Raw genomic sequence first — 21,695 nt, 5'->3', positions numbered from 1 at the left:
TGACGGACACACTCGTCTTTTCTCTTCTCCTCTGAGAGTCTCTGCTGCGGCCCATGATGCTCTGCTCTTGAAGAAGATGACGGACACACTCGTCTTTTCTCTTCTCCTCTGAGAGTCTCTGCTGAAGCCCATGATGCTCTGCTCTTGAAGAAGATGACGGACACACTCGTCTTTTCTCTTCTCCTCTGAGAGCGTCTGCTGAAGCCCATGATGCTCTGCTCTTGAAGAAGATGACGGACACACTCGTCTTTTCTCTTCTCCTCTGAGAGCGTCTGCTGAAGCCCATGATGCTCTGCTCTTGAAGAAGATGACGGACACACTCGTCTTTTCTCTTCTCCTCTGAGAGTCTCTGCTGCGGCCCATGATGCTCTGCTCTTGAAGAAGATGACGGACACACTCGTCTTTTCTCTTCTCCTCTGAGAGTCTCTGCTGCGGCCCATGATGCTCTGCTCTTGAAGAAGATGACGGACACACTCGTCTTTTCTCTTCTCCTCTGAGAGCGTCTGCTGAAGCCCATGATGCTCTGCTCTTGAAGAAGATGACGGACACACTCGTCTTTTCTCTTCTCCTCTGAGAGTCTCTGCTGCGGCCCATGATGCTCTGCTCTTGAAGAAGATGACGGACACACTCGTCTTTTCTCTTCTCCTCTGAGAGTCTCTGCTGAAGCCCATGATGCTCTGCTCTTGAAGAAGATGACGGACACACTCGTCTTTTCTCTTCTCCTCTGAGAGTCTCTGCTGCGGCCCATGATGCTCTGCTCTTGAAGAAGATGACGGACACACTCGTCTTTTCTCTTCTCCTCTGAGAGCGTCTGCTGCGGCCCATGATGCTCTGCTCTTGAAGAAGATGACGGACACACTCGTCTTTTCTCTTCTCCTCTGAGAGCGTCTGCTGCGGCCCATGATGCTCTGCTCTTGAAGAAGATGACGGACACACTCGTCTTTTCTCTTCTCCTCTGAGAGTCTCTGCTGCGGCCCATGATGCTCTGCTCTTGAAGAAGATGACGGACACACTCGTCTTTTCTCTTCTCCTCGTGCAGGAGGAGGAACAGCCCCTGAGAGAGAGTCTTCCTGCTGATCTCTTCCACTGCTCTGATATAATCTGCTCCACCTTCTCTTTCTCCGTGAATCGAGGATCAAGAAAAGACTCAACATCTGTGACGGATCTGAATATTGATCATCAAGTCGTTTCTCTTCACATCTGTCAGCTGAGGATCGTTCTCCTCCTCAGCCAGAATGCATGTGTTGAAGAGATGGAGAACGCTTGAGGTAGGAGATGCTGACATGTTGCTCTCCGGACAAGGCATCGGTGAAGTCCTGGAGCACTGACAGCCTGCAGGACATCCACAGCTTCTCAATTTCCTCTCAGACGAATGTCCCTCTCTTGCTCAAGCACTCGTTGTCTCATCATGTGACGTGGGGATCTGGTAGGCGTCTCAGGTGTGAGCAGGTGCTTTGGAAGATCAGTTCATCCCGAGCAACGGCCAGCTCCCTGCTTTTCTTCCAAGAGATTGAGAAGTTTGCTGACACCTGCTGTGTGTGTGTGTTCATCTTTCACACCTCTCTGTGTAAAATTGACAAACAGTGATATTAGTTTGTTTATCCTAATATTAATGACAACAGATTCATTTATCTATATGGCTAAAATACTGTTACAAACCCCCAAATGATCCCAATAAACCACTTGAGCCTGAAATAATCTCATATCATGCAGTGATGATGATGATAATGATAGAGATAAAACAGAAATGATTAATTATGTATTATTAAAGCAGTGTTTTACACAGACTGATTGATTGAAAATGCAAATGAAATTCTCTGCCAGCAGGAGGCGCTTTAGTGACAGAAATAGAGATTTCCCTGATAACTGCTGTACATAAACACTGCTTTATCGGGAAAAATACAGAAAGATTGAATGAAAATGACACTGAAATCTGTTTGTGGTGGGCAGTGCTGATATTGTGATCAATGCACGGTAACACACATTTACACTATTAACTGTGACTTTTCTCTCAATAAACTCCTAATTCACTGCTTATTAATAGTTGGTAAGGTAGTTAAGTTCAGGTATTTTGCAGGATTAAGAGTGTAGAATAAGGTCATGCAGAATAAGGCATTAATATGCGCTTAATAAGTACTAATAAACAGCCAATGTTATAGTCATATGCCTGCTAGTTAAAAGACCCTAAAATAAAGTGCTACCGGAAACAGTAATATAATAATTTGACAGCTGTCAGTTGTAGTTTAATATTAATATAATGACCAAAGCACGGGAGTCTCGTCCAGTTATTCAGCTCGATAGCTTTCTTGATGTTGTGATGGACACCGCCTCTTCAAGCCTGCTGCGAGTAATTCTCCGCTGTGATCCTCAGGAACACAATGACTTCACTTATAACATGATCCGTCAGGCTTCGGTATGGATCCATACCTCATATCTGTCACTGCTGAGAAGTGCTCCGGTCTCCAGGTCTACTTCTGTCGGTACAAGTTCGGGATTTCTGTTTGGCTGGAGTATTTCCACTTAGTGTAACATATCTGGGATCATCCTGATCATCCTCCTGAAGCTCTTTCTCAGCAGTGTTAGGCAGGACCATGTCTTCGATAGAGTTTGTAATCTCGATCCAGCGTTTCCTTCTCTTGTCGACAGTCCTGCTTTTCTGCTGATGTGGAGAATCTCAGTTTCATGCATCCGTGGTTTTCCAGGACATGTTTGCAGCTATAACTTATAAGGTGGAGGAGCATATTGCTCGTGTTTAGCCAGACAACATGTGCAGAAAACGTGTGATTTTTTAAAAGCAAAGAATAAAATCTCATAAGCTTATAGAAGTGTTTAATAACGTAATGTGTAGAAGGATAAATCCTGATTACTGATTAATATCTTTCTTATAAATCACTTAAATACCCTGAAGCGCAGTGGACTCCAGAATCACCCTCACAGTAATGATTGACAAGGACAAGCAGTGCTTCTGTCATCTTTATTATTTGACATTTCTCTGCTTTGACAGGTGAAATGCAGGTGACACGGCACATGTTGAGTGTCAGCTGATCCCGACCATCCGCTCATGAGGAGAGACTCCAGAGATGAGATGAGTGTGTCAGACAGAAGAGACTGAGAGCGGCAGTGTTGGGACAGCTTTGAACCTCGGATCTACTGGGCTGTTTTTGATCAGATTTGATCTCTTCTCAGTCTGTAGCGTTGATCATCATCAGCTCCTCAGTCAGTTTGAGCTCCAGACGGCCCTTCTGGTGAAGAAAAGAGGGTAGTGACAGGACAAACAAACGTCTTTGTTAACTCGCGGTCCTGTGAATCCGAGAGACCAGACGGGAGGAGGAATTATGGGAGTCTCAATCCAATGAACTCCTGCTTTTTCTCAAAGTAGTAGTTGAATCGAGCCCTGGAATACCTGAGAAAGATTGAGAGAGCGACACATGAACCAATAAATTCAGCTGTTTCTTAAAAGCAAAACCTTTCGAGAACAACAGTAGTCAGTCATGATTACTAATAATAGCAACTTCACTAAAGAGAAAGTGAAATATCTAATTTAGTTACTTTGAACACAAAACAGACTGAGTGTTTAACAGTGTAGATGTGTTGGACAGTCTCGAGATGGGAATGGACTCCGCTGTAACTCATCCAGAGGTCCCTGCCTCATTTTTTATATTTGTTCATCTTTTTTCTGTAGAAGGACAAACATAAATGGTGATGAAAAGGTCTCAGATGTATATTTACTGAGTAATAATCATATGGAGCCAATTTACAGGGGTGTAAAAATGACTTTATAAAGACGGCAGCATCATTATTTTATTTTCACACAGAGATTGGTGGATCTGTTAGTGAAATCTGTTGACTTTATCAATCTTTGTTTCATTATATGCCAACAGAGACAGTTCAGAAATGAAAAAAAATCACTTCTTGTGTTTTTCCCCTCAAGTTTGCATGTCTGTAATACAGGGAGTATTAAATATATCTTAATATCCTTTCATATTCTGGTTCTTAACAAACCTTTCTTTTGAAATCTTCATGTTAAAGACCCTCGATGGCTCAATCCCAGAGATATGGAGATCTCAATGCAGCTCCAGGAGTAAACGGGTGAACTGTACACATTTTCAGTGACCAGAAACCACATTTTCTATACAGCTGATACTTTCTTTCTCATTCTGAATAAACTTTCTTTTTTAAATCTTTAGATTTAAGGCCCTATATATTTAAATCCCATTTTTATTGGGACCCCAATGTGACTCCAGGTTCAAATTGTTGAATTTACCCATTTTCAATGGTCAAGAACAAAACGTTGGTAACTTTTTAAACAGCTGGTAGTTATTGTGTTTAAAGAAGAACGTGTCACAGGTCCCATTTCCCATGATCCTCCTGTCTTCCTCGTCATCTCCCCATCATCACTCCTCGTCTGACCTGATCATCTGCTCTCCCTTCATAATGCACTCCTCGTCTGCTCTTAATGCTCTTTACATGTGTTTTTGGTTGTGTGATTCTCCGGCGCTTTTATTGTGGAAGTCCGTGAACGCCTCATCTCTGCAACACGTAACAAGAACAAATAACACTGAAAATAGAAATTAATCTTGTTTTCCTCTATCAAAACAACTGAATTACACACACCTGTCTGAGGACCAAACACACATTTTCCTGAAGTTTGCAGGTCTTTAATTCAAGAGTGTTAAAGATATCTTAGTGTAGTTTTAGATTCTTGTTCTTATGAAACTTTTCTTCTGCAATCTTCAGTTTTAATAGATAGATATAAGATATAGATTTAAGGATGTCACTGCGGTAATACTACTACAAACTAAGGGACTGAACTATAGGGCCTTGGAAATTAAGATTTCAAAAGGAAAGTTTATAAAGAAGGATAATCTAGAAGGATATTAAGATATCATTAATACTCCCTGTATTACAGGCATGTAAACTTGAGGGAAAAATACAAGATGTGCCATTTCTGAGCTGTCTCTGTTTGCATATAATGAAACAAAGATGGACAAAGTCAACAGATTTCACTAATAGATCCACCAATCTCCGTGTGAAAATAAAATAATGATGCTGCCATCTTTATAAAGTCATTTTACACCCCTGAAATCTGGAAATTAGTTGAAACTGAGTTGAAAATGGACTACTCAGTAAATTTACATCTGTGACATTTAATATTTAGTCTTTCATCACTATTGATTATTGAACCGAGTCTCTAATTACTCCAGTTAACATCGAAGAACAGCATCAAAATAAACTACACATGCCCTGTCCAAATCTGTGTATTTCTCTTCTCAATTACAATCTGATCTGAATTATTGACTGTTCACATTGAGCATCGCAGCCGTGTTGATCCGATTTGTGTGTCCCGCGAATCTTTTGGTTTCCCGGAATATGTGCATTGGTTTCTATGGCAGTATACTGAAAAACAACAGCAGCAACATGGAGGTGTTTTCAGTAGAGATGTCTCTTATCTACATCATGACAGTGTGTATCTGAGAACCGTAGGAGACTTTATTCAGTGCTGTCGTCTCCACCGCTGTCAGTCTTCACTATACTTCCTGCTCGACCGCCACTTGATCATTACTAATTAAAAAATAAAGGTTTATTTGTGTTCCTGTTTTGAAGACAAGAACGAGAAAACTAATGATCTGAAGGTCCACGGAGCGATTTCAAGCCACATCTGAACGAATTTGTAAAATGTGATGTTTTGCTGTTCACACTTTCTAAATATGCTGAACATTTTGTGTTGTTTTATAGTGAAAACCAAACAGTGCTCATTAAGTAATTAGTGTTAAGACTGGAAAACAACACATGAATGTTGTCCTGATTTGCAGTTTTGGACAGTCTCTTTATTCTCCAGCAGAAGTAATTGAGGAAAGGAGGGTGACGCACCTCTTGAAGTCGAAGTCGATAGTGGAGTGTTTTGCCTGCAGCAGAGCCCACAGACACCAGAACAGATGCGCCGCCTGCAGACAGAAGGAAGGGGTTTATATCAGATCATTTACAGACGGGGCATCATCATATTACACAGCTTGTGCAAACGACCCCGCACATGCATGTCCATCTTTATTGCTCGTGAAGCACACTGTCAATCATTGCTCGCACATAACTGTTAATATTTAATGTTTGGTTAATCTCAATGCTATAACACTTTCAGAACATCTAATTTTTATCACCATCTGACCGGAAAACTATAGCTAGAAGCTCCTGAACCCAAATCAGCTGAATCAGACACCGTCGGTCAGACCCTTCCCGTCTCCCTGAAATACTCACCAAGGAGAACTTGCAGACTTGCACGTAAAGCTCCAGGAGCTCTTTCTTGGTCACGGCTGAATCCACACCGCTGCAGCTCTTGAAGCTCTCCAGATACGCTGTGAGCCAATCAAACTGAAGCTCTCGACTCGGGTACAGGCTGGAGTCCACGTCACTGACGCCTCAGAATCAAATGATCACTTGTGTGTTAGAGAAAGTCATCAGCTTCTTTATCTTTATTATTATTATCTGTACCTGCAAATTCATTAAAGTGGTTTCCAATATCATAAGCTTGGTAATTAAAATCAGCATATTCATAGTCAATGAATTTTACTGTGCCTAAAATCAGAAAAAATACATAGTTTAGTTATTATGAGTCTATGAAGACAATATCAGAGGCAATTTAATAAAACTTCTAACTATAATGCTAGTCACCTTCTTCTTGGTTATAGATGACATTTTTAGTCAGGAGGTCGTTATGACACAGTACCACTGGAGAGCTGATGTGGGTAAGATGAGTCTTCAGTTCCTCCATCTCTCTGATGATGATCTTTAGGCTAGGTGTCTCCTCATGGGGCCTGAAGGACACAAGTGTGCTGAACATTTTCATATTCTGATGAATTAGAGCTGCATGATCCTCGATGAAATCATGATTTTGTGGTTTCAGCAGACAGACATGATTCTGAACAGACAACTAAACAAAATAACATGTGATTTACTAGAGGTTAGGGGTGTAACGGTACACATATTCGTCCTGAACCGTACGGTACGGACGGCAGGGACCGGTTCACGCAGTCAGGCGATGAATACAGTCGCTCACAGGCGAGTCACACTCCAATCCAGAAGGGGGCGCACACAGTAATGCAATGCTGTTTGCTAACCATCACAACAGGACAAAGCAGATGACGTAGATACGCGTGTAATCTCTCAACCGCAGAAAGACATCAATAAAGCTTGAGAATAATCTCACGTAGCGTTACATTCACCTCAGGAGAGTCACTCAGTGTCCGCAGCATGTTAGTTCACCAGAGAAATCAACTCTTGCACTAAATATATGCACTATATTAGCTTATATAGTCATTATATTCACTTTACCTGTTAGTAATGTCTTATTTATTAGATCAATAAACTACTCTTTGATAAAACAGAAGCACCTTTGTTTAGTTTTCTCTCCCTGCTGTACCGAACCGTGACTCAATACCGAGGTACGTACCGAACCGTCATGTTTGTGTACCGTTACTGCCCTGCTGGAGGTTCTGACAAACGTTGATTGCTGCAGTCTATTTAAAAAACGATTGATCTGAATGAATGATTCAGCAACTCAATCATAATTACTTGTTTCATTGCTGAATGAATCTGCATTTTTGAATGAATTTCTTGAAAGAATAATTTAATGACACATTTTTTAACAGTCTTGTCGCCACCTGGTGGTGTAACGATGTAATGATACCATCATTATTTGAAATGCCGAGTTACTGATTTACTCTATTTTGGTCGCTGCCCTAGACACCAGTGTTTATATCTGAACTATGAACTTTTATCCCGGTTCTTCTGCGATAATATGAGTATTTGTAACTAATGATGCTGTGTGTGATTGAAAGACTGTTTGCGAAGCTGTTTCTTACTTTTACTTCATTTGACCACGTACCTGAAAGCTGAGTACAAGAACTGAGCAAAGAGTTTGTCAACCAGCAATGACTGCATTTAGTGATGCATTTGATGCTTTATAGGTGCAACTTATGAAAGTTATTTATAGTAAGTTAGCATGTCTGTGCATAACTTCAGGATCACTGACATGACAAATCTTTGCTGAAGAGCTGCAGCAGAGAGGAAGATTACAGATCTGATTCACTCCATCAACTCCTGTCATTCATGTCCTCACTGAATATAATTAATGTAGTGCTGCTTGATGGTAATCATTGAAGATGTAATAATGTGAGACACCTGTAATGTTGCAGTAGTGTGGAATTTAAATTGACCATCCATTCATTTTCCACGCGGTTCTGTGTAGAGTATTTGATGTTTGTCCTTTCAAAGATGAATCCATAGACATGAATCTATAGATGTGTTTCATATCACTGAGATGATCTTACCTTTGCTGTTTAGCAGCATCGGATCTCTGGACCAGGTTCAGGAACTGGGACAATCTAGACCACAAAACTGGTGTCACGGGTGAACTGTCTCCAACTTCTCCTGGCTTTATGGAATGGATTTTTCCCATTTCTGTGGCAATCAATCTGCAGTCAATGAAAAGTGTCATTTCAGTGATCATATTGAGAAAATGAAGTAGCAATAAAAACATTATTAGGTGTTTTAGGTAGCTTGAACCGTCTACAGTCAGCCATATTGAGGCTTAACACAATTCAACTATCTTCTTAGAGGTCCAGAGTGTCAGTGAAGAGTCCACATTACCCAGTGTTCTTCTGAAATCATGAAACACCAGCAGTGCTCTCAGACCTGTAAACAGACGGCCGTCTCAGCAGCGTGTCGTCCAGCACGACTCCTCGCACAAACTCATAGCAGATGCCGTTGGTGAAGCTGCAGTAGAGCTCTGGACCACAGCCGTGTTTGTGCAGCACCTGGAACATCTGCATTTCTTTATCCCGGTCCAGAAACAGCTCCGTCATCTGCCCATAAACCCTCACCAGTAAAACAGGACCTTCTGTCAGAGAGCCCACATAGCAGCCCATCAGCTGGTTGGTGATGCCCTCAGTGAAAGCCTGAAAACAACAGAACAGTGATTCAAATCAGCACTGGTGGGCTGTTCTTCTTTCTTTTGTTTATTGTGCCATTTTTCCAAACTCAGCAAGCAAACACCTCAGTGAACACATCAACATCGCCATCATACTGGTCCAGGCAACTGTAACTCTCATAAGTGAATGAATGAAAGATGCCTGACTGTTTTGAGGATACAATCCAAACATGATCTTGTGAAGTTACTTTCACAGGCGGGGCTGAACAGCCGTTTCTGGTGGTATTCGGTCATTATAACATTACGTTGGCCACCAGAGTCAGATTATTAATAGCGAACAATAACTAGTTAGCTTTGAAAGCTGACTTTATAAGACATGAAATTATGGCTGAGATCACTGCTAACAACACACACACAATCGACCCAAACGTGATGATCAGAAGCCCAGTTGGTTCAAGCCCTTTGTCACTTCATCTGATGTAGCCTACTGTGTTCCTGAATAAGGGGAAATGTTGTTCATGGATTGTATTGTTGACTCCTCATTTGAGAGAGGAAGTCTGGGCTGTTCTGACGTAATGTGTGTGAAGAACGGAAGTGAAGAGTAGGGCACAGCGGGGCTAGAGGCGCCTTTGATGTTATTTTCCTCTGAACCACTAGATGGCACACAAACTTGCCGCAGCACTTTCCCAAACATCCGCTTTTCAAGATGCACGTGCAAATGTGTCTGATCCTGGACAGCAGCGCAAAGCTGATTCTGAGGCAGTTTGATCTAATATTTGATGTTGCAAATGAGAAACGGTTAAATTAATGTTGTATTTTCAGACAAAGGTCATAATTTTCAGTTTTGTTTAAGGCAATTCGAGCAACAGTTTTTCAATAACAGATGAATATGTAAAAGTATGGTATTTGGGGAATAGCTGACTGAATTTTCCGTTTGTTGACATGACGTTTAATGAAACAATCATAATTAAATATGATTTCATAATAAAACATCATTTATTGTTACTACAGTAAATCTATATCAAATATTATGGGATCTCTTTCAATGTTTTCAGAAGCTTTACTTTTTTTTTAAAAAGTATTTCTGTATTTTTAAAATATATTTTTATATTAACATAGGCTTATTTTAATGACAGTATAATTATTGAACACAAATGAATTCTTTTATTTATCAAAATAAACAGAAAATAGTACAAACTTTGCTAAAGTGATTCTTTTGAACAACTTTTAACCTAAACATTATTGAAACACATTTTAGCTAATGTATTTGTATGAATACTGTGTGCCTTTTACACCATGCAACTCATACATTTATAAGATTTTTAAACAAAATTAACCACTTTATGATTTTTTTCCACACAAAATCTGTTGCTTTATCAATGTTCAATACAAACATATATATTTTTCCTCCAGTCATACACTTTGAGAGTAGTGAAAAGCACAATTTTTCATAAAGTGTGCCTTTACCCTATACAAGAAGGATGAAGTTTACTCCTGTCTCCTGACAGATACCACAAAATGAGTCCTTATGTTAGGGTGTATATGACCCAGCCCCTCTTTAAGTAGTGAAAACACATGCGTTATTATGTTTTTTAATCCTGATACAAGGATATTTAATAATTTTTCAGAAATGTAATTTTGACTTTATAGTAATGCTTCTGATGTCCTCTATGACAGTGGTTCCCAACCATGTTCCCGGAGCCTCCAGCACTGCATATTTTCTGTCTCTCCTTTGTCTGACACTCATTTCAGGTCTGGAGTCTCGACTAATGATCAGAAGTGTTAGATTGAGGAGACATGGAAAACATGCAGTGATGAGGGGCCTCCAGGACTGCGGTTGGGAACCCCTGATTCATGACACGACTGCACACAATAAGAGATGTTTGGGTTATACTGACACACACACACACACACACACTGTCAGTGTTTTGGTCAGCATGCATTCAGTTCATTCGTCAGTGTCCCATGAGATCCACACAGGAACCATCATATCATGATTCAAACATCTTTCCATGTGAACTTTTTACCGGTGGAAAACAGTGGTCAGTTTGGACTGTGATCTGTTCGGACCCTGTGACCCGAGTACATGGCTATATTTTAACTTTTGTTCCAACCCTCTGACTGACGCAATACATACTTTTTCTCTCATTGCTTTTTTTCTTTATCTTTACACATTTGTAAATTGTAGTGAACACCGTGCATATAAATTGTGATAAAAGGCAATGGAAAAGGGAAGATTAGAATTCATTAATCGTTAATGTACGTCAATTATATTAGATTAAACACATTAGGATATACAGTACCTGTAAAAAGTTTGGAAACATTACAGTTTTTTAAAAGAAGTCACTTCTGCTCACCAAGGCTGTGTTTATTTAATCAAAAAATACAGTAAATACAATAAAAACAGTGAAATATTGATCCAGTGTAAATCAGCTGTTTTCTATGTCAATATACAGTAAAGTGTAATTTATTCCTGTGATCAAAGCTGAATTTCCAGCATCGTTACTCCAGTCTTCAGTGTCACATGATCCTTCAGAAATCATTCTAATATGATGATTTGATGCTCAGTAACATTTATGATTATTATTATATTATTATTATTACCAATGTTGACAACAGTTAAAGGGGTGGTTGATTATGATTTGATTTCTTTAGCTTTAGTTAGTGTGTAATGTTGCTGTTTGATCATAAACAACATCTGCAAAGTTACGACACTCAAAGTTCAATGCAAAGGAGATATTTTCTTTTACAGAAATCGCTTTTTAAGGACTACAACAAACGATTATTAGGAACTACAACGAGCTTCTTCCTGTGTTAGTGAAATCACAAACCCTAAAATTTACATAAACCCCGCCCCCGAGAACACACAACAAAGGGGGCGGGGCCATGTTGGGCTGCCTTAGAGAAGAGGAAGAGTTGTTGTAGTCGAGTGTTGTTGTCATGCCGTCATTTTACACCAAACGAGGATCAATTCAACACAAAAGATGAACATGACGGCACATGCTAGTGGATGAGTTGAATCAACTCCACAGCAACTACATCAATTTATCCACTAACCATTCAGAAACGTCTAAAAGTTGTAACTTCTTCCTGAGTCTCTCCATCAGTGTCGACTCCGGTTTGAACAATGTAAGGCTGAACACTTTCCTCATTTTGGCTGCGTGAGATTCTCCAGCTTTGTTGTTGTTGAGCTGTTAAAGCTCCGCCCTCTTCTGGAAAGTGCAGCTCATTTGCATTTAAAGGGACACACACAAAAACGGCGTGTTTTTGCTCACACCCAAATAGAGGCAAATTTGACAAGCTATAATAAATGATCTGTGGGGTATTTTGAGCTGAAACTTCACACACACATTCTGGAGACACCAGAGACTGATATTACATCTTGTGATGCCTTTAACAGTGCAGCTGACACCTGTTATCACAAACTGTGTCCTCCAACGCCACATCAGGACCCGTGTTCTGCAACAATGTGCTCTGGACTCATGAGCAAATGTGGAGCTGTTTGTCAGAGCTGATGACCTCGAGGGTTACGCTCCAGCGAACGAGTTTCCTTTCCCTCGAACACTTCCAGAATCCCCTCCAAAACCAGTTAAAACCATAATATTGCTGAATATTTGTTGTTGTTCAAACCCCAAATGAGCACAAGCCAAAGGTGATCGTGACAAGGAACCAAAACTACATCAGATGACAGTAATGAGGAAAATGAGAAGAAGAAAACAGGCTCAGTCCGTTCTTTAGTGTCATGTTGAGCATAGTGTAATTTATGTCCTTATACATGCATACACACTAACACTGTAATATATATATACATACAGTGTGTGTGTGTGTGCGCGTATGTGTGTGTGTGTGTGTGTGTGTGTGTGTGCGCGTATGTGTGTGTGTGTGTGTGTGCGCGTATGTGTGTGTGTGTGTGTGTGTGTGTGTGTGCAATGTCAAGTCAGTTGGATAAATCATGTAGCAGTGCATGGATGTAAATGTTCAGATTGAGCAGGCCATCTTTCATTTCCCATTCAATAATTAGGGGAAACCCTTTTCCTTTTGAACAGGAATAATTATGGAAATAAAAAAAACTCTTTCAGTCAATTTAGGACTCAACTCTTCATAATGCAAATACTAAACACCTACACAAACTAAATCAAATGATTTTTTTAAAGTCGTCTATTAAATGTTGATAATGAGCTTGCCTTGATCTGAACATCTTCTGGTTTCCACTCTGGCCGCAGTTTCTTGAGAAGTTCAGAGACGCCGTGTCGAGGGCTGCGCTCATCAATACAGACGTCTAAATGTAATCTCTTGTAGCACCCATCATCTGGACTCCTGTTCATTTCCATTCTTTTTAAATGCTTCGCAGCTCAGATAATCTAAATCAGGTGAATGAAGGCCTGAGGAAGCTCTGTTTGAGGTCTTGTCAGAGTAATGATCTTATCTCAGCGGTCCATCGAGTGTCGGGCTCGCAGGACCTCTGTGTGTTCAGTGACTCAGCACATCTGTGGGACTATCAAAGTACAACGTTCTTTTGGGCATCTTCACTGCTTAGTTAGTGCAGAGTTTACTTATTAACCCTCGTTCCAAATGAAGAACATCTAAAGAGGAAGACCCTGATGCTTGATTGAAGTAAGAATAGATTGTGAATGTGCAGTCATCGTCTTTATCTCTAGCCAGTGCTGGGCACCTTACTTTACACAAGTAATCATAGTTCGTCACTTCTCACGAATAGTTACTGAGTCAGATCATTATAAAAGTAACTAATTACCAGGGAAAGTAACTATTGCGTTTCTTCAAAAAAAAAAAAAAAAAAAAATTTTAGAAGATGTCAAAATAAGTCAGAAAATGTCAAATAACTTGATCCGAATCATGAAATGATTTGAAGCAGTGTTTTGAAATCGCCATCACTAAATAAGCCGTTATTTTGTTTTATTGGCACACCAAAAATATTCTCGTGGCTTTATAATATTAATATTGAACCACTGTACTCGCATGAACTGATTTAAATATGTTTTTAGTGCATTAATGGATCTTGAGAGAGGAAATGTCATTGCTCAGGCCTCACTGAGTCATCGGATTTCATCAAAAATATCTTAATTTGTGTTCTGAAGATGAACGAAGGTCTTACGGGTGTGAAACGACATGAGGATGAGTAATAAATTACATTGTTTTCATTTTTGGGTGAACTAACCCTTTAAGTCAGTTTTATAATAAAGTTAATTATGCTTACTTAAATAATTGAGTTTTGTTATTTTTCTTCATGTTCAACGAATGTCTTTTCTGAGGTATAACGTTACGTGACACTGTTTGCAGCACTGATTGAACTGACGTGATACAGATTTCGGTAAGCTAATGTATCTTTCAACATATTTTTATGTTCATTCATGTTTGTTTTGATCTGTACAGTAGTACAGAGGCAAGGATGATCGCATTCACTCACAATCGTGACAAGTGTTCAAGATGAAAACGGAAAGTGACGCAGTCTTTGATCAGCTTTGTAAGTAAATGCATAGCCCAGGCCTATTTGCTGATCCTGTAAGTTCATGAATAAAAATGAAAATGTGGACGAAAACAGAAGCTATTAAATGTCTCATCTTTAAAATATGAAAATGAAAATGACGGGTAATTATTGATTATGATGGATTTTTTTGCGAAACCATTTTTATAGTTTGTCAGGAATCCTTTCACCTAATGAAATACAGTTTGCAGTGTGTAGTGAGTGTTTTAGTGCACACTTGTCCCAGAAGCCTCTTTATGTGTGACATTATCATCAAAGTCGATGAGATCCTGCTGTCGGTTCAACAGTCTCCACAGTTTCATCGTCTGGTTTTGTTCTACTGGGGAAATAATGCATTAATACAGACAAATAACACAGTTATTGCACTAAATGTGCTTTCACGGATGGATAGTTAACGCCTGAATCAACTTGCAGGAGTGCACTCTGGGTAAAATCAAGAGAGGAAGACGTTATAACTACACAAATGAGCACTATTGACATTCTAATAATACTATTAACTAACAAGAAACTAATTCATTTACACATTAGTGAGTAATAGTGCTTTGTGGAATGTGGTAGTTCACTATTAGATAATTAATTAGTATCATTTCTATTTAAAAGAGTTATGAGATTTGAACCAAAGACTGTCCTAAGTGAAACTCTTCTCCTTCAGTGGAGTCTAAAGTCCTGCTGGAGCTGCTGGATCACATGAGAATGCGTATCAATAGTACGAGTTTGTAATCTCATAGAATATATACGCCAAAATGAGTTTTGGTGTGCTTATGGTACGCGTTTTTTTCGCGTGCATATGATACGCACTTTATGGCGTGTAAATGATACGCTCTTGGGTAGAATGGGGGTGGGGGGGGTATGACTGAAAGGGATAATAGATAATTTGACTGGACCTGACTGTTGAATCAAAATTATATAAATCAAAGAGAACCAATTCATCTAAGGAAAAAAAGCATTTGCCTAATTACAAAAACATTAAGAAAGTTCACTTTACCCTTTTTTCTGGGTGAAGGGTATGAAACAGAAAATAAAATAAAAAAACTTGACAGCATGGCATTGCTGACTATAATGTCATCAAACACCAATTGGATTCATCTAGCAGTGCCAATAAGGCTCTGGGAAGTGTTTCTGTGTGCCTTTTAGGTAGCTAGTCCACTAGTTTTACATAAAAAACTACATAGTGTTTATTTAAACCATAATTAATTCTGCATAAGAAAGTTTACTTTACCCTTTTTTCTTTTGTTGGGGTTTGGTTTGGCATCTGCGGCTGATGGTGGACCGGAGACTCTGGGGCTGGGGCTCTGTTGTGGAGATATGCTGTTGGATATGCTGGTCAGGTTGGGGCTGAGGCTGAGACATCTGGGGTCCTGTTAAGAAGGTAACAAGTTAACATGAATTTAATCTGTATACATGAAAAAAATATGTATTTTTTAAAAAATATAATTTAAAAAGTAATGAGTTCTGCATAACCCTAACCTTGCTTTTTAAGTAAATACTCATAAGCCTTTTTCATGGCATCAACAAAAGGTCTTGTGTCCTCAGTCAGTGGCATTCCAGCACTTATATCAGCAATCCATGAATTATTTTTTTTTTCTGCCTATCAATAAAATGGGCATATAGCCCAAGGCAGCCAGTTTCTGCACCTGAAATGAACAAAAGTACTTAGAGAATTCACATTGCATTAATATCAAGGTTACACAATTCACACTAGATATACCTGTACATCAGAACAAGAATGGCATCTCCGCTAATATCTGTCTCTCTGCTTATCCTGAGGTTTGCCGGGTGCTGGATCCAGGCCGTATCCAGATCAGATGGAGAACCTGCATCTGGACCTGACTACAACGTAGCCCAGGAGACAATGGGCCTAAAGATCCAATTCTGGCTGCATCTATAATTCAGATTTTTAATCCCCGTATCCGCTTACATATATTTATATATAATCTAGTTTTAATCTCTATAATAAAAATGTATAATTCAGATTTTGATCTCCATATCCATTTACATATATTATATATATCTTCCAAGGGGTTTTTTCCCTCCTAGGACTTTTTTCCCAGTGTTAGCACGCTGGGTTTTTCTCCTAGGGGTTTTTTCCACCCCTGGGAGTCAGCCGACATTGGCTTAATGTAGCACCATCTTGTATATGTTACATATTACCACGCTTGTTTGTACAGTTTTAACCACTTCCCTTTTTTCTGTGCTTCTAATATGTAAAGCTGCTTTGAACAATTACCAATTGTAAAAGCGTTATATAAATAAATTTGACTTGACTTGACTTGACTTGACACATCAACATCACTTTTTGTCGAGGTGACATCACATTTGTATGAAATCAATATTCACATAGTGTCAGGCAATGACTGGTAACGCTTTGCTGATCTGAGTTTCTAAACACTGAGAGGAGTGGTTCACAAGTGTTAATGTGATCTGATGACATTCATAAGCTGACCCACTTCTGTCACAGAACAAAACGTGTAGATTAAAGAGTGAAACAGACTGGTTGTAGGCTGATGAACCATCAACATGCTGGCATTGAGCTCTGACATGACGGTTGCATTGAAAAATAAACAGATCTGATTTAGAACAAGATTTGGAGGTGGCCCTAATCAGAGTCAGATTCCCTTGTTGTGCAGGGACCATAGCTGCTAAAGGGGCTTCTCTCTATTGGTGCTGTTCGGCAACTGGAGGGTTGCAGGTTCGAGTATAGCTCTGCCTGCCTCCTTTGAAATGTCCTTGAGCAAGATACTGAACCCAAAACTGCTCCAAGTGTGCAGGTTGGCACCTTGCATGGCAGCCACCGGTGTATGAGTGTGTGGGTGAATATAAGGCATACATTATAAAGTGTTTAAGTGCTCAGAGGAGTGAAAAAACACTATATAAATTATATATGCAGTCCATTTACAATATAACTGGATATTATTTTGTCAACTCTGATGCCATTCTCTTTCTCTTTTCTTACGAATGCTGCTACAAGGAAACTTTGGGTCACCACTATTAGAAAGCTCATCAGTTGCATAGGATAGACTATGTTAAATGTATCTGTTATAAGCAAATTGAGAGAACATGAGTCATTTTGGACACAGTTCACATCCATCCAAATGTCGTCCTGTTTATGGTATGTGTGCCAGCTTTAGGATAAGTCAAGGTCTGTGGGATGCATGCATAACGTGTCATTGAATTTTTTATTTTTTTAATTGTACAACCCATATTCCTGTTCCTCGAAATCAGTGAGTTTTGTCATTAGGTGGAGAAACGAGAAAATTTGATACAACAAGAACCGAATAGCAAAATGGCAGCTAACACTAAGTAATGAGGGCAAGGAAAGTTTCAGTGTCCTGTGGCACTTTCAGTTCTGGTCAGCTCCCACTTAACAAATTTGGTCTATGTCGATGTTCTTTGTTCCTATTCCTACCAACAGCACTCTGTGAATCTCAAGCAACAGAAATATGGGTTGATTCACACCAGATTGTTCTACACAGTTAGAAATGATAATGTTGATAGTTTGATCATAGGATATTATTGATGTTAATGTGATGTGCTTTGAGCTTCATTTTGAATACAATCCAATTCATGAAGCATGAGTATTTTTACTTACTGCAACTTGGGCAGAAGAAACCACTCTTGCTGCATTCTGATTTTTCCAGACCCCCTGACCCCACTCATTATCCAGGCGGTCTTTGAGGGCCTCAATCTTTTTACTTTTGCTGAGGCTTGCATAGCAGGCGATGCAGCACTTCCTAATCGCCTGGTTCTCAACCTGGCAAGCAGGGCAACGTCTGAATTTTGGCTTTGTCCTTCTGAAATGTACAATACACATTATTACAATATTTTAATATGTTACGATATTTTAATTTATCACATCTTAAAGGCAAACAGGTTGTCATACAAATATAACCACAACAAATAGAAATAGCCTAAAGGCACATTCAAAATAAAATTCATTTAGACCAACCCAACTGTGAATGGACTCTCTGTTGCCCTACGATTAGGCTTGGACTAAGGTCTTTATTACTGTCAAAAATACACAGGTCTATGTCAATGGTTTCAGTCATTGCATATAACATTACATGTGGAAGCTCCTAAAGCTTTTTTCCCCTAAGGAAGCCCCAAGGCTTTTAGCACATTAGTCACGTACACAACATATAGTAGACTAAATGATCGTTCATAAGTGGTCAAACATGTAGAGTATACATTTCAACTATTAAAAATATGTAGCAAAAGGTTGCCTTTGTTAAATTAATTTATTTCTAGAATAATTAGTGGGGGCCTGTATCTATACATCTGTATTTGTGGTACTAAACGTCACTCTTTGATTTATTAAACACAATCCAGAATGCACTGAACACACTTCTCCATTATAGAGGAAAAATAGCAAATGAATAAAAATATATAATCATCAGGGTTCGTACACATTTTTACCAATAAAATTCCATGACTTTTCCATGACTTTACCATGACTTTAAGTAAAATTTCATGACCTACTGTTTCATGAAATGTCTATGTTAAATAAGAAGAAAATCCATGTTATACCCAACATATTTTTACTAAAATAAATGACAAGCTTTGTAGTGTACAGTAGAATATGAAATATTTATTTAAATAACGCTTGCACACAGAACGCGTCTTTGCGTCTAAAAACGTGAGACGCGGCGCTCAGGAGTGGTTTTTAAAAAAGCGCAGCATAGAACGCGAGTGTCTCGAGACGCGCCTTTGAGACGTGATAAAATAACGACAATAACGGAAATAATAGAAATAGGCAAACTGCAGAATTTACAGATACAAGTTTTGACATAAGATAATGAGCGCCTCCTCCACCATGTTGCCATTAACAGTTGTCATGCCAACTCGCAACGCTTGCCCCGCCTCCAAGTTCTTCTGATTGGTCCACTGTTTTGGAACTGACATTGATGAGCGGCGCTGCGTGTAAAAGTTGAAACTTGACACGGCGTCTTAAAAACGCGGAGCTCATGGGAGAGGCACAACAATGTTAAACTAAAAAATAAATAAAAGTGTCCAGCAACACTGTCCTGCACAGTACCTCTGCAGTTAGGGTTTCGTTTCTGGATACAGCACTCAAAATGGTCCCTTGTTTTACAGTGGATGAGAGGGAAGCACCGCAGCTGGGAGCGGGTGTCACGTCAGTCGCACAGATGAAAAAGCCAGCGAATAGAGATTGCTAATGTGTCGTCATCATGACGTATTCCCGGTGGTGAACGCAAAGCATTTTGGGAATCCGCGGCACAAACATACACACGGCGCCAGACTTCTTTGCATGGAGGGAAGAACGCAGTGTTCAAGATGCCGTCTACCTGCTGTTTTATACAGTGACTTCAAGTCGCTGCAGCAGGCAAGTCTTTTTTACAGATGGATGCAGGACCTGGAGATTGTAAAAGTGGGGCAGAAAACTGTCGTCCGTTCAAATGTATGCTAATGTTTTAAGCACCACACTCCTCACTCTCTCATCTATCTGCGTGCAGTCAGAATTCAACAAACCAGCGTGTGTGTGTGTGTGTGTGAGATTTTGGTTGGGTGACAGTTGTAGATTACAGTTTGACAAGTTTACATTTTGACAAAAGCACAATGTTGTGTTTTATTGTGTGTACACAAATATAAGTAAACACTTTGCAGCTTGAAAGATGTCCTGTATGAACAAAATGACGGAGTATGTTTTTATGTTTCCACTGTTCGAGCTCGCCCGCGCCTCTCTCTCTCTCTCTCTCCCTCTCTCTCTCTCTCTCTCTCTCTTTCTCTCTCTCTCACACACACACGATGGTTTGTTGAATTCTGACTGCACGCAGATAGATGAGAGAGAGCGAAGAGTGTGTGCTAAAAACATTAGCATACCTTTGAACAGAAGACAGTTTTCTGCCCCACTTTTACAATCTCCAGGTTCTGGACCCATCCATCTGTAAACCTGGGCCAGTTGCAGCGACTTGAAGCTACTGAAAACTTCGTGTGTGTACTAACACTTAATATCATGTAGTTGTGTGTAAATCTATATTTGTGTGTAAAATTTTATATATATATATATATATATATATGGTGGCCATTTCCATAACACCAAGACACTTTGCGGCATTTAGTGTGGCAAGAATAATTGCATAGGACTCTGATGTACTCGCGACTACAATGTACTCGTAATACAATTTTGTCCATTATATCGATGGTATCATGATACAGTGATTCTGAAAAAGAATTCATTGCCGGACAATTTGATGTAGACCTATGTGTAACAGAAGAGGCAAAAAGTGTTTGTTCACAGTATTTGTATTTATTCAAGACATTGTGATGTCTGTTTCAAAAAAGTCTTGCAAAGTGCACAGTGCCTGAAATCATACAATTTCTGGACTTCTGGAAATAACAGAAATACATATACAAAACGTGATGATATGACGTAACCAGCCGGCTTGTTTACGTTTTTAACCAATGAATGATATATATTTATTTGACACCGCTTTCAGACAATCGTTTGTTTGACCAGAACCAGATCTTACGGCATTAAACGCTATGCTGCAGCGTCCTAATAAAGATTCTGGAGCGGGTGTTTTAGGCTGATTCAGCGCAACTCCAAAAGGAGGACAAATTAGTGTTTATGAGGGTGCTTAAAATCTCTCTCTCTAATATATATATATATATATATATATATATATATATATATATAGGTGCTGGAAGTTGGGCAACAGTTTGACGTCCCTTGACCAGTCGCGCTGCTCTTAAGGATCCAGTCCTTTGATACTCTTTATTTTCTCGTCATATCTCGTCTTTGCCTTAGGATTTAGTTTTAGGCAGTATGGTCCGACAATGTTTTCTTTAGCCCGCTGCATTTTGTAGGATTAGATTCTGTTTATCACGCTAATTTTTAATTATTTTCATGCCAGAACACTAGCCAGCAATTCCAGCCCATGTAAACTGGCCAAACATACCCATAATTCTTTGCGTTCTGATGACGTTGCCACCCAGTTGGTCACATGTCTTAGCGATCTCTATGGGTTGGAAGCAGTCGGCAGCTGCATACTTTTCATCATGAAGCCATACATTTTTAAATCTGCATTTCCCTGGCATTGCTACACAATACTAACATTAGCTGAAACTGCGTTACCCCAGGCAGAGAACGTCACGTGACAGATAGTGCGAACGTTAACTATTGTAATTTAACTAATATTATCAACTATATTCGAATATACGGAGATTGTGAAACAAATTTCCATGACTTTTCCAAAACTTTGTGGGTTAATTAATTTTTCCAAAACTTTTCCAGGCCTGGAAATTGCCATT

The 21,695-nt window shown here is 39.5% G+C and overlaps 1 protein-coding gene across 2 annotated transcripts; it reads right to left on the bottom strand.

The window, feature by feature from the left end:
• Nucleotides 1-2,968: 2,968 nt before the first annotated feature.
• LOC137006694 (ethanolamine kinase 1-like) lies at nt 2,969-13,395 on the bottom strand. 2 transcript variants are annotated; one of them, XM_067367659.1, is made up of 8 exons: nt 13,108-13,395; nt 8,689-8,951; nt 8,325-8,468; nt 6,667-6,809; nt 6,487-6,570; nt 6,253-6,413; nt 5,872-5,945; nt 2,969-3,403 (listed from the first exon to the last, which is right to left on the bottom strand). In XM_067367659.1, exons 1-8 carry the CDS (start codon nt 13,252-13,254, stop codon nt 3,334-3,336), a joined length of 1,086 nt encoding a protein of 361 aa, XP_067223760.1. In that variant the 5' UTR covers nt 13,255-13,395; the 3' UTR covers nt 2,969-3,333. The 2 variants fall into 2 exon arrangements, with proteins under 2 accessions (XP_067223760.1, XP_067223761.1); XM_067367660.1 differs by lacking the exon at nt 6,487-6,570.
• Nucleotides 13,396-21,695: the final 8,300 nt, after the last annotated feature.

This window comes from Chanodichthys erythropterus, chromosome 18 (genome assembly GCF_024489055.1).
Source record: "Chanodichthys erythropterus isolate Z2021 chromosome 18, ASM2448905v1, whole genome shotgun sequence".
NCBI lineage: Eukaryota > Metazoa > Chordata > Actinopteri > Cypriniformes > Xenocyprididae > Chanodichthys > Chanodichthys erythropterus.
Note: the sequence above shows the minus strand (reverse complement) of the source record. Positions and strands in the feature narration are given on the sequence as shown.

Excerpts from the sequence above, each read along its gene's own strand:
- LOC137006694 (XM_067367659.1), bottom strand. The coding sequence starts at position 13,254 with ATGGAAATGAACAGGAGTCCAGATGATGGGTGCTACAAGAGATTACAT. Across the intron at positions 6,810-8,324 it reads GATGCTGCTAAACAGCAAAG|GCCCCATGAGGAGACACCTA; the intron begins GTAAGATCATCT and ends TGTGTCCTTCAG. Across the intron at positions 3,404-5,871 it reads ATCGACTTCGACTTCAAGAG|GTATTCCAGGGCTCGATTCA; the intron begins GTGCGTCACCCT and ends AATCTTTCTCAG.